This window comes from Podarcis muralis, chromosome 17, assembly GCF_964188315.1.
Source record: "Podarcis muralis chromosome 17, rPodMur119.hap1.1, whole genome shotgun sequence".
Classification (NCBI taxonomy): domain Eukaryota; kingdom Metazoa; phylum Chordata; class Lepidosauria; order Squamata; family Lacertidae; genus Podarcis; species Podarcis muralis.
This window is the reverse complement of record NC_135671.1, coordinates 6,972,000-6,987,811: the sequence shown is the minus strand read 5'-3', so window position 1 is coordinate 6,987,811 and position 15,812 is coordinate 6,972,000. Positions and strand designations below refer to the sequence as shown.

General features: G+C 46.8%; 1 protein-coding gene across 1 annotated transcript in view; it reads right to left on the bottom strand.

Moving 5' to 3' along the window:
* SHB (SH2 domain containing adaptor protein B) overlaps window positions 1–15,812 on the bottom strand; it is a 155,244-nt gene that overhangs the window by 32,809 nt on the left and 106,623 nt on the right. Inside the window, exons 3-5 of the mRNA XM_028711838.2 lie at window positions 12,530–12,745; window positions 4,321–4,495; window positions 2,335–2,454 (exon numbers count right to left, since the gene is read on the bottom strand). Coding sequence (XP_028567671.2) covers window positions 2,335–2,454; window positions 4,321–4,495; window positions 12,530–12,745 — 511 coding nt within the window. The remainder of the gene's footprint in view (window positions 1–2,334; window positions 2,455–4,320; window positions 4,496–12,529; window positions 12,746–15,812) is intronic.

Genomic DNA, 15,812 nt, shown 5'->3' with positions numbered 1-15,812 from the left:
CTATGTGGTATTTGGGGGGCGTGGGCGGGTGAGAAACTAAATCAGGCCTGTACAACTTGTGACCCACGCAGTCAACAAGAGCCCACCACCCATGTATGATGCACCACTAGGTCTCAGTACACGTCCTGGTTTTGCCATCTGCCTGGAACTGCTAAAACAGACTTTTGAAGCGCTCCGAAGGCCGTACATGGCTGGTTGGTTGAATTTGGCTTAGGGAGCTACAAGCTGTGCACAAGGCTTGCACTAACTGCTGCAATGCTTTTCAGAAACATATCAGTCTAATTCATACAAACAGTTTAAAACCCAAGGCAGGGCTACAGCGTTTAAGCAAATAAGTCTATGTGACACGGTGGAATCCTTCGCCCCCCCAAAAAAACTCCACCATCACCTGTAAGTGTGAGCATAAACAGCATTCGTTGTGCGTTTAAAAACAAAACGAAAACACCATCCACTGAGAATCAGCATAGCGTCGATTTCCACGAGCGGCTTCAGGGACGCCAAAGCGAAATATTGGGCTGCTGCCCAGTAAGGAGGAAATTTGATCACAGAGGAAGAAGAAGGGTAAACGCAAAACAAATACACCGCACTTTTGTTTCGCTCTTCAGCCAAAGAATGACGGAAGCAGACGGCTCAGTAAGATAAACACTGAAAATCTGGGAATGCACGAGCAGGAATAAGCCCTTGCATGTGGGGAATCACAGCAAGGGAGCCATCTCAGTAGGGGAAATCCTGGAGGCGCTTGCAGGCTTCATGTAAGGCAGAGGAACCGCTCTGGCCAATGTGCAGAAGTCACAGCTAGCTGGCTGCATTGCATTCCTCTGCAGGAATACCAAAGTCCCTGGGATGCGGTCCAACTCCACATCCCCTGCTCTCTCCCAGCTGCCTGTTGCTTCCCATTTCCACACTTCCTTGGAAGAGGAGAGGGCAAGCACTGGCAGGTTTGGAAAGGTCAACTCTCCTCAAGGACAAAAGGCTTGGTCCTCAGACCTCCAGTTACTAAACCTCAAATTTAAAAACTACCTAAATGCACAATATATATAGTGCAATTCATGCTTTTTTGCACTCAACATCTTATGGCAGCTATTTTCCCTAAAAACATGAGACCAGGGCCCTGTAGGATCTGATTTCTTTCTGCAGGTCCTGTAAGACAGAGTTGTTCCGCCTGGCCTTTGGCTTGGAGTCAATTTGATTCCCTCCCCCTCTTTCTTTTTCCTTTCTCCTCCTGTGATGAGGCTGCATTTTAATTATTTAATGTTTTAATGTTGTATTTTAATCTTGTTTTTAAGTTGTATTCATTCAACTTGTTTTTATTATTGGTTGTAAGCCGCCCTGAGCCCGGCCTTGGCTGGGAAGGGTGTGGTATACATAAATTTATTATTATTATTATTATTATTATTATTATTATTATTATTAAAAGCAAAGTCTCAAAGAGTTGAGCCACACCATCACATGGTACAACCTCCCTAGGACTGTATCACTTCCGATTGCAGGTAGGGAATTTAATGCTGAGTGCACCTCAATATTAAAACAAAACAAGAACTCCCTGCACACACAGGCCTCCTCTTTGAAAAGCTACTTTTCCAAATCCACCACCACCACCAATATATATTTATATCATAGCAATATTCATATTTGTATTACGGCATGTAATATTATAGTTGATCTCAATAGTTGAGTATGTCCTAGTTTTCATATCCCTTATTGTTTAGCTTAATGACCACCCAAACAAATCTGGTACAGATGATCACCTGAAATGAGTCATACCCGGATTAAGGAAGGAATGAAACTGATTATCAAACTGGCTTAGATCTGAATTTTCAAAAATTCAGAACAGATTAGATTCGTTTTATTTGATGAACTTTCATATGGTACGGTGCCAGTCTATAGGAGGACTGTTGATGATTTCTACACTTGTTACTATTCTTGTGCCGCCTCATTACAGAATGGTCGGGCCTTGGGGAGAGAAGAGAGAAGGAGAGAGAAACTAGTAAAACAATGGGTTTATTAAATGTTGAGGCGGGTGGGAGGGAGGAACGAAGAGCAGAAACAATTTAATCAGCAGCTAGAAGAGATAAAGTGTATTTTGTTAAAAGGGACCAGACAAATACTAAAAAATCTGTGCACGTCCCTGGAGCATTACAACCAAATCTAGTAACTGTCATTCAAAGCAATACAATCTGATGTTTGGAATTCTAAAATTCCTATGGGGTAGGCCTTTCTAGTATCAATATGAAGGAATGCTTTCTGTTTGCTCTTACTGCACCCAAGAAACCCCCGCGTAAATTAAGTCACACCCATACAGTTTTAAATATATATATATATATATATACTTACTTTAATGAAAGTGAATAGTCATGCTTGCTGGTTTGACTATTCCTCACTAGATAGCTACATTCTTTACACAACCGCAAGAGGTTTTCTGCATCTGTCCGGCTGATTGCGCCATGATACCATCTGCAAGAGAAACCAAAAGCCGCACAGCAATCAAGCATTTGGGTAAACATGCCTTGAGTTTACAAAACAATATAATTGTTCTAGGGTAATGTAAGCGCGGAGGACACAATTCACAAAAAGTTAAGCGCATGGATTTCAGTGGGAGAAGATCTACAACACATAGGGCAGGCAACTCTGGGGACATTCTTTTTATAGAACTTCCATTCTGAACAGAACGTTGTTTGTGTGCGTATCTATCTATTGCAATGCTAATGCCATATTTCCCATCCCTTTCCTAATACCCATCCTTTCCTTTTTCACTGACCTAGCAAGACTGGGTTTTCTGAAAGCTTTTCACCATAATCCCAAGTTCTTCCTGATGATCACAAATAGTTCAGACTACGAATGTAAAGTTTGGATTTTGTCCTCTCAATGCCCAATACTTCTTAAACAAATGTACTATGGCATAATGGTTACATTGTGTGCCCAGAATCAGTCTTGTGTTCTTGTATTCCTGCCCTCCTATTCTTTGATACACTTTTGAAAAGGCAAGAGTCACATTTTTTAAAAATTAAAGTTGATTACACTTTGTGCCAGGGCTATTTTTTCTAGAAAAAGAGGTGCCGGGACTGAGTTCCAGGGAGTTCCAGCTGAAAAAAAGCCCTGCTTTGTGCAAAAATGTAGGTGGTCACTGTTGGATGAAATCCTACAGAAGCGGTAAGAGATGCTTATTTCGAAGCCAGGGTGATAACTACAGATTTCAAAGTAGATTTCAAAAAGGAGGTGAGAGACATTTTTGATACCCAGTTGTGCTCGCAACATCCCTTAGGACAGCCTGAGCTGCTCCAAAACAACCCTTTTCATGGCAAACACCCAGGACCAGATTTAGGTTTGATGGGGCCCATCAAAGCTACTGAAGGTAATGGGGCCCTTTATATGTCCAGCTGTCCTTTGTCAACAACAAATTGTCACTGTTTTTTTGTGTTGAATAAATGCTATATGGTAATTTATGGACCTAATAGGTATTTGCACATAACAAAATATGTACCGTATTTTAGTTTTTGGAGGAAGAAAACAAGAAAAAAAATATTCTGAATCTCAGAAGCCAGAACAGCAAGAGGGATCGCTGCGCAGTGAAAGCAGCAATCCCTCTTGCTGTTCTGGCTTCTGGGATAGCTGCGCAGCCTGCATTCGCTCCATAACACACACACACACACATTTCCCCTTACTTTTTAGGAGGGAAAAAGTGAGTCCTATAGAGCAGTGTTCCCCAATCTTGGGCCTCCAGCTGTTTTTGGACTACAATTCCCATCATCCTTGACCACTGGTCTTGCTAGCGAGGGATGATGGGAGTTGTAGTCCAAAAACAGCTGGAGGCCCAAGGTTGGGGAACACTGCTATAGAGCAAAAAATACGGTATTTTATTGAAGTCATTGTTGAACTGAAATACAATTAAGAAGAAGTTTATCTTATATTTTGGAAATGTACATCCAGTTTCCCCCCCTTTAAATTTTTTTGGGCCCCCCCAAGAGAGTGGGGCCCTAAACTATGGCTTGTTTAGCTTATACGTAAATCTGGCACTGCAAACACCAGATGTTCCAAATGCTATTTCCTGTTGCATTTTCTAGGTGACCACCTGAAGCTTGTTTTAAGCATGCACTGATTTATTTAAAATGTGGTATGTGACCAGCCAGTTTGCAACGCATACCCTAATTGTTACACCGTTCCAGGTCAAGGAGTTGTGATTGCAATGCAAAGCAGAGACGCCGGTGAGAAAGGTCTGTTGCTAATCTGCAATGCAGGCACCACGGCCTTGGAAACCTTCTGCAAACAGACTTCTGCTGTTCTTCTCATACTACTACACAGCAAACTTCCAACTTGACTTACATTTGTTTTTCCAGCGGGATGGTCGGATCCACTCTCTCCCCCAGGATTCCACAGAATTCAGGGCTACCATGCTTGATAGGTTTGAAGCCTCCCCCTGGTGCTCGAAGCTGTCGACGCCGATCGTTCGAAGATGGGGAAGGTGAAGACTGCCTCATTTCTCCCCCATTGAACTGGGCTGAAAGAAACATTCAGGCAAAGCGATTACCTCCAAATCAACCAACTCCCTGCAGATAGAAGGGCCCCGCAAAATCTTCAGCAGCACCCAGTCCCAAAGGAAGTTCTGATCAGCCAATTCGCTTAAGGAAGCTCATTAGCAGAAACCCTGTGCAAGGGCTTCCACTTGTGTGTTGGGGCTTTCCTCCCCCCCCCCCCAGACTCTGGGAGATGAAGTGAAGGACATGAGGCAGGAGTTGAAAATGCAGGTGAGTTGTGCACAAGCAAGCTGCCAGCTAGCTCTGCAGAGGCTCCTTTTATTGACACAATATGCAAACCCAAGCAGATACATTTTGGGCTGTGACCTTTACACATCTTCAAGTCCCGAGATCGTGGGGTGGTACGAAGTTATTTTGGCACCTGTTTCCACCGCGTCATTTTCCCCTTGCACAATGTATGACGAAGGAGACAAGGGTCACAGACACAAAAGGTCACAGACAGGACACGGAAGACTACTGAGACCACAAAAGGTTAGACAGAGGGCAAGATGTTCAGACAGCTGTGGCCTTATCTGTGATGGGGAGTGTGCTCCATACCCCAAGGTCACGAGGGCAGACAGCTGAGGCTGCCCGCGGGCGGGAGTGTGCTCCACAACCCAGCGGTCATTCCTACAGAGGGGATTGGGAGAACCCCCAGAAAAGTGCGCAGTGGGGAGGAGGGGGGTTATTCCACTTTGCAAGCTGCAATGCTCGTGTTGACGGGGCATTCGCCATAGGGCAAGGAGGACACTCATGGGTGAGCTTCTCCTCTGCAAACAGTTCCAGAGGGTTTCCAGAAAGCTGAAGCCACGGTACAGTGCCGAAACAAGACACTAACCAATTTCCCTTTGCAATCGTACCAATTTCATCAGCAGTTGGAATAGACGGTTAGGCTGGATAAGCAGATTTGTAAGTACAATATGGGGGTACACTGATTTGTCTGGCTGCCAACTGCAGGAGGCAAAGCTGGGACGACATTCCCTGGGCTTGTTATTTGTGTTGCAAGCAAGAACAATACCCAGCTTTATTAAACGGAGAATAAGAACATAAATAAGGGACGCGGGTGGCACTGTGGTCTAAACCACAGAGCCTAGGACTTGCCGATCAGAAGGTCGGCAGTTCGAATCCCCGCAACGGGGTGAGCTCCCGTTGCTCGGTCCCTGCTCCTGCCAACCTAGCAGTTCGAAAGCACGTCAAAGTGCAAGTAGATAAATAGGTGCTGCTCCGGCGGGAAGGTAAACAGCGTTTCCATGCGCTGCTCTGGTTCGCCAGAAGTGGCTGAGTCATGCTGGCCACATGACCCGGAAGCTGTACGCCGGCTCCCTTGGCCAGTAAAGCGAGATGAGCGCTGCAACCCCAGAGTCGTTCGCAACTGGACCTAACGGTCCGGGGTCTATGTCACAGATTTACACTGGTTTAACAGCCATTTCCTCTCTGCAGGCTTCAGGTTCAATCACCGTAAGGGACAGCTGCATATTCCTGTATTGCAGGGGGGTCAGACTAGACGATCTCAGGGCCCCTTCCAACTCTATAATTCTATTTAAAAAGGGCTCATTCCCCAACACACAATGACGGATGATAGTTAAGATTAAGAAGAAATGCCCTAATACTTTAACAAGATATGTATATATATTTAAAGAAAACATATCACATATCTTAGAATGGTATTATGCAGTGCTTTCCCCCCATAAAAATGTTTAGGGGTACCCTCATTTTCCTACTCATATTGAGGCCAGACTTAGATTCACAAAATGTTTAGGGGTATGTGTCCCCCTGCGTCCTCCCCAGGAAAAAAAAGCACTGGTATTATGGTAAATTATTTTCAGCATAGGGACATCAGTTGCTGGAGACAAGACTAGGCATCTTTTTGGAGGCTAAAGCCTTTCCTGTATCTGTAGACTTCTTCTCAATTGCTTTATCATGTGTAAAGCTATAAAACAGGGAACAGCAGCCCTAAGTATTTATATTATTTCCTGGCAAATAACAGTAGGCTTATTTGACAGAGAGAAAAACCCCTGTATTTCTTTTAGGAAGCTAGACAGACTCCTATAATACTCATCAAACCATATGCCAGAGTTTCTTTACTGAACCGGCAGCTTAGTTTTTGGGAGATTTTTTGGGTGCAGCAGGAGGGAGAACGAAAGGGGATTCACCTCCAGAGTAAAACCACCCTCCTCTTATTATAGATTTACCCTGCTGTTCGCAACAGGAATCTCCCGACTCCTTCCTCACTCTCCCTGCACCCCACAAGTAGAATTATGGTAAACTTTGAGGCATTACTTTTACTTCCATCCCCCCTCAACATCTGGATCACCAATGTACCATAAAGAGCTTCAACCCTGCTTTGGCTAGTACCAAAGGGACGCGGGTGGCGCTGTAGGCTAAACCACAGAGCCTAGGACTTGCTGATCAGAAGATCGGCAGTTCTAATCCCCGCGACGGGGTGAGCTCCCGTTGCTTGGTCCCTGCTCCTGCCCACCTAGCAGTTCGGAAGCATGTTAAAATGCAAGTGGATAAATAGGTACCACTCCGGGGGGAAGGTAAACGGCGTTTCCGTGTGCTGCTCTGGTTCGCCAGAAGCGGCTGAGTCATGCTGGCCACATGACCCGGAAGCTGTAAGCCGGCTCCCTCGGCCAGTAAAGCGAGATGAGCGCCGCAACCCCAGAGTCGGTCACGACTGGACCAGGGGTCCCTTTACCTTTACTTGGCTAGTACCACCTCAGAGAGACCCTGCTTTGCCTCATATCTTTCCAAGACGTCCCACTTCACCTCTGTGGTCATCTGAATCTCACGCACATCCCCAGTGCAGAGAGAGAGAGAGCTTGAGACCAACTTGTCACCTTGCAAGCAGAGAGGCTGAAGCGTTGAGGCAAACTGTGTTTGCTTGGTACATATACAGCCTTTAAGGTACAGTCGTACCTCTGGTTAAGAACTTTATTCGTTCTGGAAGTCCGTTCTTAACCTGAAACTGTTCTTAACCTTAGGTACCACTTTAGCTAATGGGGACTCCGGCTGCCGCTGTGCCACCGCCACGCAATTTCTGTTCTCATCCTGAAGCAAAGTTCTTAACCCGAGGTACTATTTCTGGCTTAGCAGAGTCTGTAACCTGAAGCGTCTGCAACCTGAAGCGTCTGTAACCCGAGGTACCACTGCAAAGGTAAAGGACCCCTGGACGGTTAAGTCCAGTCAAAGGTGACTATGGGGTTGCAGCACTCATCTCGCTCTCAGGCTGAGGGAGCCACCATTTGTCCACAGACAGCTTTCCGGGACATGTGGCCAGCATGACTAAACCGCTTTTGGCACAACGGAACACAGTGACAGATGCCAGAGAGCACGGAAATGCCGTTTACCTTCCCGCTGCAGTGATACCTGTTTATCTACTTGCACTGGCGTGCTTTCGAACTGCTAGGTTGGCAGGAGCTGGGACAGAGCAGGAGGAGCTCACTCTGTCACAGGGATTCGAACCACTGACCTTCTGATCGGCAAGCCCAAGAGGCTCGGTGGTTTAGACAACAGCGCCACCCGCATCCCATTAACCAGATTTAACCAGCCGTTAACCATATTTAATATAAATAATGGTAGGCAATCCCATTACAAAGCGCAGTTTTACGTCCCAGCATGCTGCTTATCCTTTCACCATAGTTATATCATGTCTGCTGATAAAAGAGACAACTTGCAGGAAACAATTAAAAATGGAAGCCATCTTGCAGTATTGGGGCATACATTCTTGTCACCCTTTGTGCATGGAGAAAAAAAGGCATGCATGTGTCTGCCGTAACATTGCAGACTTTTTCTTTTTAAGTGTGGGTGCAGAACTCATGTAGAGAGTCTTATCTGAGGGGGCCTTTAAATGGCACTGCATGAAAGGTATAATTACAGAATTGGTTTATGAATATTAAATGTGCAAAAGCTCATGGACGGCATTTCTGTGTGCGGCTCTGGCTCTTTCAAAGTCTGCTGCTACGCCGTGGGTTGATTGCTATTCTTGTTCTGATGCATAGGAACTGCACAGTAAACATGTTTGAACTTCTTTGAAGTTATTAGTTTTGATTGTTTTCCAAATTCGGTGAATGCCTGAGCTGCTGTTGCTGCTTCCCAGATGGCTCGCCAGATGCAGCTTGTCACGCTGGCCACGTGACCCGGAAGTGTCTGTGGACAGCGCTGGCCCCCGGCCTATAGAGTGAGATGGCCGCACAACCCTAGAGTCTGTCAAGACTGGCCTGTATGGGCAGGGGTACCTTTACCTTTACCTTTAATTAGTAAAAAGTTGGTTAATATCTTTTTTCAATAGCAAACAAACAAACAAACAAACAAAACAGAGGGGGCTCTGGAATGCAACAGGTGAAGTGACCAGCTTCAGTTGGCATGGCAGGGAGAGAAAAGTCAAAGGCAGGATTGGTGTTTGAGTGATGGGAGCAAGAGTTTTTAAGTTGTGGCCCTGATGGTTGTGTGCACACCCATGCGCATACCTGTGTCATCTGGGCTCCACCTCAGGCAGCAAAGTATCTGTGGCCAAGGGCAGATCCATGCCATACATTTAAAACACATTCAACACACATTTAAAGCACATGCCCCCCTTAAAATAGTAACAGGAACTGCAGTTTGTTAATGGTACTGGAAATTGTAGATATGTGAGGGGAAAACTACAGTTCGCAGGTGTCAGGGCTGCCCCAGGTCCCAGCTCACAGAGGACCAACGCCAGTCCGTTGCTATATTAAATAGTCTTTATTGAAGTTCAGTTTCTCATTTACAGCCACGGCGCGCAGCTCTACGTCTTAAACCCTAGACCGCCGAAGCTCCGTCTGAGTCTCCTCCCCCCAGACACCAGTTTAAGACCCTAGCCTTGCTCCACCTCTTTCTCTGCTCCCTCTTCCTCTGGGTCCGCCTGTCCCCCGGGGTTTTCCCCTTTCTAGACTCTTCTGACGCTGACTCCCCCGAGTCTTCCCCCTCCCTCCGGCGGGCTTTAGGACCCGGTTCCCAATCCGGGCTTTCTGCTGTCCTGCGCGCCTGTACATTTGAACTTGGCGCGCACGCCCAGCCTGCCACCTTCCTTCTGACCGTTATACTGCTCCTGTCGCTGCTTGCCGGAGGAGACGCTGACTCTGACCTATGGGGCTCTTCCCCCCCACTAGGCTCTGGTGGGGAAGCTGGCCCTGATTTCCAGCTACTGCTTTGGGAGTCTCCGCTGGCCCCCTGCTTCTGGTGTGTCCCCCCTGGGACCCCCCTTGCCCTGGCCATCGGCGCCCCCTTCTGGGAATCTTCTGATTCACTGGAGAGGCTCATGGAATCTCTCGGGTCACTGTCATTCTGCCCTCCGCTGCCCTCAGATTCTTCCCCTTCACTCTCCACCTCCTCTCTCCCCTGCGCCTCTGCTCCTGAGCCCCTGACAGCAGGATTCTTTGAGGGGAGGAAGGAGTTGTGTGCTTCTAAATGTATTTGACTGTGCTTTAAATATATGGTGTGGATCTGCCTTGACAATGAACAGACAAAACTCCTGTCAAGTGCTTGGTAAGCGTCCAAGTCTATTTGCCTTGGTTGGCTGAAACGCTGAAAGGTGGGGCGCTTAGTCTGAAAAACTGGGTTTTCACTGCCTACTCCCTAAAAAACGGTAGAGATAATTTGTAAAAGAAAACAAACCCAAAACTAAAAATTTAGGGAAGAGAATAGGAATACTCCCAGGAACATCATCTCCCACCCCCTGTCTAGGGTTCTTGGTGTTAGCTACACCTGGTTGTTATTCTGTACACAACGGATGTAAGAAGTGTGTTAATTAGGTTTTTCAATTACGTAGAAAACTAATGAAGCATAAACATAATAGTGGAAAAGTGAGGGAGGCATAAATTTGCTTCCCAGCCATAGCCTCGCACAGGAAAAAAGGTACATTGTGGGATGTAGAAGAACATTTTCTAACATACAGGTTTCTCCTCATTGACTGCAAGCCCACTTTAAGTAAAACATTTAAACTCAACACAGGAACAGACAGATAGGCTAAGGAAACGCCCCCCCCCCCGCTCTTTTCTTCTCTTGCAATAGCAGCCACTTGTGCCAGGAATTCAATTAGCGATAAGGAATCATTCCAGCATCCGGTTACACAGTTATGAGTAAGCACAGCATTCATTTTCAGTGAAAGGAAATGGGGTAACATCTCCTGAAGGCTCCAAGCCTATATTCACGTTCTCAGAATGGCAAGTGCCCTCAAGTAACAGCAGAACCCACAGACCTTGCCTGTATTTCGGTCTGCCTCATACCAGGGAAGAACAGCTGGTTTGAGAAGATGGTTTGTTCCTCACCTCTGCCCCAATGGTTACTGGAGCGTTGGCTGACGGGTTTTGCTTGCTGCCAAAGAAAAGGTTCGAAATTTCATAGCAACTCCAGCCCTGTTTGGCCACAGAGGGACATGGACCAGAAGGAGCAAGCCTTTATGGGCTACAACCTCCTCCTGCTGACATTCCTCGATTATGGCAGCTAAAGTTGGGGTGCCTTGGGCCAGGGGTTGCCAGCCTTTCTAGGCCTGTGAGCACATTTGGATTTCTGAACACAGTGCTGCGGGGGCTGATAAACAAACAAACTTTAATATGAATCAACCTGGACCCTGCGATCATCACCTGAGGCCTATCTTCGTGTGTCTCCACCACATGAGGTCTGGAGGGTAGCAACAGAAGAACAGGCCTTTTCTGTGGTGGCTCCTCACTTGTGGAATGCTCTCCCCAAGGAGGTTCGCTTGACGTCTTCATTACATAATTTTAGGTGCCAAGCTAAAACATTTCTCTTCAACCTGACCTTTGGCTGATTAACATGCTATGACCTTTTGAATATGTTTGGGTGGGTGGGTTATTGGTTTGTTTTTATTCTTGTTTCTGTTTTATTCAGTGCTATTTTTCTAGAAAAGAGGTGCTGAACCACACCATGAACGTCGTTCCCTTAGAATGGCAATAGTGCCCACCTAAAAGGTGCTGGAATTGAGTTCCAGTGAGTTCTGGCTGGGGAAAAAAAGCCTTGGTTTTACTACATATTCTTGTTTTTCCATTTTGTATTTTTGTGGTGTGCACTACCCTGCGATCTTTGTATTAAGGGCGGTACAGTGGTACCTCGGTTCTCGAACACCTCCATTTTCGAACATTTCGGTTTTCGAATGCCGTAAAACTGGAAGTAAATGCTTCAGTTTTTGAACTCACCTTGGAAGTCGAACATGCCACACAGCTTCCATACTGAGATTTTCGTACTGAGTTTTCGGTTTTCGAATGTTTTGGAACTCGAACGGACTTCCGGAACAGATTACGTTCCACTTACAGTCATTTGGAAACCAAGGCGCAGCTTCCGATTGGCTGCGTAGCCAATCAGAAGCCGTGGAAGCCCCATCGGACGTTCAGGTTCCAAAAGAACGTTTGCAAACCGGAACAATCACTCTCGGGTTTATGGCGTTCGGGAGCCAAAACATCCAAGTTCCAGGGCGTTTGAAAACCAAGGATTTGACTGTATACAAATTTAATCAAATGATAATGATAATAAACAACAGCCTGTCCAGTCAGAAACGTCCAGCGCTCAAAACCACTGAAGCTCCTTTGCCATGTTCTAAAATGCTCTTTTAGGGACGCTGGTGGCACTGTGGGTTAAACCACAGAGCCTAGGACTTGCCGATCGGAAGGTCGGCAGTTCAAATCCCCGCGACGGGGTGAGCTCCCGTTGCTCGGTCCCTGCTCCTGCCAACCTAGCAGTTCGAAAACACGTCAAAGTGCAAGTAGATAAATAGGTACTGCTCCTGCGGGAAGGTAAACGCGTTTCCGTGTGCTGCTCTGGTTCGCCAGAAGCGGCTTAGTCCTGCTGGCCACATGACCCGGAAGCTGTATGCCGGCTCCCTCAGCCAGTAAAGCGAGATGAGTGCCGCAACCCCAGAGTCGGCCACGACTGGACCTAAAGGTCAGGGGTCCCTTTACCTTTACCTTTTTAAAATGCTCTTTGGTGTGTCTCTTGCAAGACATAAAAGCAGAGCTGAAACGATTCGCTCCAAAGGGCCTCACCTGCTAAAGCTGGAATGGAGACTTTGTTCCACTCCCACGGCTGGTCGTATTCGTCTGCAGGCCTGTCGTCGTCCTGTGGCAACTTGCTCTCTCTCAAGCGCTGACTCACGACGCTTTCAGAATCCGACTCCACGCCGTTGCCTTCAGGTTCGTAAGGTGTGTCGTACAGCTGGATGTCTTTCTGCTGGGGCTTCACACTGTCTTGCCTCTGGAATTCTATAGGGAGGTAAAGAAGTAATTGCGTTAATTTGCTTGCTTACGGCAGCAGGCAAGCGGCATGAGGTCAGGGGGTGGGGGAGCCCTACTAGATGGCGGGTGAATGCAAACATCAAAACGGCACAGTGCAGAAATAGGAAGCTGCTAAAAGGTTTCCATATTTAACCTTTCCTCTCGAGCAGAAAAAGACAAGAAACAGATCAATGATTTCAATAACAGTTTACTAGAACACGTACAACATTTAGTAGTTTCTCTCTCTCTCTATTTTGCCAGATGGCAAAATAAATCAACCAAAATAGCAGCGAAGATAAGAAATGTTATCCTAATTAAAGCAAGAATTTAGAGAAAGCCTGTTTTGTCTGCAGCTCAAGAGGCACAACACAGCCACGACCCACAATTTAATGTACAGTTGCATCTTGGTTCATGAACACCTTGCGAGTTGAACGTTTTGGCTCCCGGATACCGCAAACCCAGAAGTAAATGTTCTGGTCTGAGAACGTTCTTTGGAACCCGAATGCCTGATGTGGCTTCCGTGGCTTCTGATTGGTTGCAGGAGTTTCCTGCAGCCAATCGGAAGCCGCACCTTGGTTTCCGGACGTTTTGGAAGTGGAACGGACTTCCGGAACGGATTCCATTCGACTTCTGAGGTACCACTGTATTATGGCATCTCAGGGGCTCGACAATCTCTGTGAGCAACACTGTCTTATATGAAATCTGGGGCAGAACTTTAATACCCCATTTCTGAAGTCTGCTCATCTTAAGCTTTCATACAACCCTCCCACCAATTCACGCTTAATCATTATGCGGCTTCATGTTTCTAAAATTCACATATGAAATCAGCTTTAGATGGTCAATATTGGGCTGGCTAAGACAGGATTTGTTGAATGCTGGAAGCTCACGAACTGGAGGTTGAATAAATACTTGAAATTCCTAAGGACCTGAATCAATTTGTAAGCGGCTTCGGCAACTTCAGGCATGAATTTCAGCCTCTTGCCTTAGAAATCCATAATACGGAAGACTTGTCAAACATTTACCTTAAATCACAAGCTATTTTTATTGTTTGTCAATGAAATCGGGAAGTGGCAGGGCAGGTAGAGGTTCTCTGTCTTTTAGAGAGAAATTGTGAACAATACACCTAACATCAAAAAGAGAAGAAACTAGACTGATGCAAATGTAACACATAACTGTGGCTAGCCTCAACCTTAGTCTCTTGCCTTAACCCTGATTAAGATCCTCTTAAAGGTAAAGGTATCCCTGCCCGTACGGGCCAGTCTTGACAGACTCTAGGGTTGTGCGCCCATCTCACTTAAGAGGCCGGGGGCCAGCGCTGTCCGCAGACACTTCCGAGTCACGTGGCCAGCGTGACAAAGCTGCATCTGGCGAGCCAGCACAGCACACGGAAACGCCATTTACCTTCCCGCCAGTAAGCGGTCCCTATTTATCTACTTGCACCCAGGGGTGCTTTTGAACTGCTAGGTTGGCAGGCGCTGGGACCGAGCAACGGGAGCGCACTCCGCCGCGGGGATTCGAACCGCCGACCTTTCGATCGGCAAGCCCTAGGCACTGAGGCTTTTACCCACAGTGCCACCTGCGTCCCAAGATCCTCTTACATCCAAACAATAAAACTGCCTGAACTAAAACCTGTTCTCAGAGGATTTGTCTAGCGAGGCACCAACAGGACCTGCTTGGCATAAGGTTTAAAGGCCTTGAGAAGTTGCCGTAACCCCAGAAGAAAGGATATCTCATTTTTCTTGAGAGAGTTCAGCAACCAAAATGGCAGTCACAATCTCACGTAATTTGGGGCTGCACTTTTTTTAAAAAAAGCATGGCATCCAAAAACATGTGGGGTTTTTTTGGGGGGGGCTGCACGAGATCACTGCCCTGAAAAAGAATTTTGGGGAGTGTGATCTTGTGCGGTGCCCCCAAATATGCATTTTTGGCACTTTGTCTGATAAAAGTGCTTTTGGGGGGCTGCAATCTCATGTGGGGTCACATGACTCACACAGGAGTGCAAACCCAAAAGTTGGTGTCCCCGATTTGGGCTGTGTCATGTTGGAATGTATGTAACCATGGTTTGGTCAATGCCAAACCATGGTTTGATCAAGGCTGGGCTGGATGAATCCCTAGCCGGAATTAAGATTGCTGGAAGAAATATCAACAACCTCAGATATGCAGATGACACAACCTTGATGGCAGAAAGTGAGGAGGAATTAAAGAGCCTTTTAATGAGGGTGAAAGGGGAGAGCGCAAAATATGGTTTGAAGCTCAACATCAAAAACAGGAAGATCATGGCCACTGGTCCCATCACCTCCTGGCAAAGAGAAGGGGAAGAAATGGAGGCAGTGAGAGATTTTACTTTCATGATCACTGCAGATGGTGAGAGCAGCCACGAAATTAAAAGATGCCTGTTTCTTGGGAGAAAAGCAATGACAAACCTAGACGGCATCTTAAAAAGCAGAGACATCACCTTGCCAACAAAGGTCCGTATAGTAAAAGCTATCGTTTCCCCAGTAGTGATGTATGGAAGTGAGAGCTGGACCATCAAGAAGGCTGATCGCCGAAGAATGGATGCTTTTGAATTCTGGTGCTGGAGGAGACTCTTGAGAGTCCCATGGACTGCAAGAAGATCAAACCTAGCCACTCTTAAGGAAATCAGCCCTGAGTGCTCACTGGAAGGACAGATCCTGAAGCTGAGGCTCCAGGACTTTGGCCACCTCATGAGAAGAGGAGACTCAATGGAAAAGACCCTGATGTTGGGAAAGATGGAGGGCACAAGAAGAAGGGGACGACAGAGGACGAGATGGTTGGATAGTGTTCTTGAAGCTACCAGCATGAGTTTGACCAAACTGCGGGAGACAGTGGAAGACAGGAGTGCCTGGTGTGCTCTGGTCCATGGGGTCATGAAGAGTCGGACACGACTAAACGACTAAACAACAACAACAACAACACCTCTGGTTGTGAAAGGGATCCGTTCCGGAGGCCCATTCACAACATGAAAAGAGCGCAACCTGAAACACCGTATTTGCGCAGGTGCGCAGCACGATTTGGTGCTTGTGCGCATGCACGA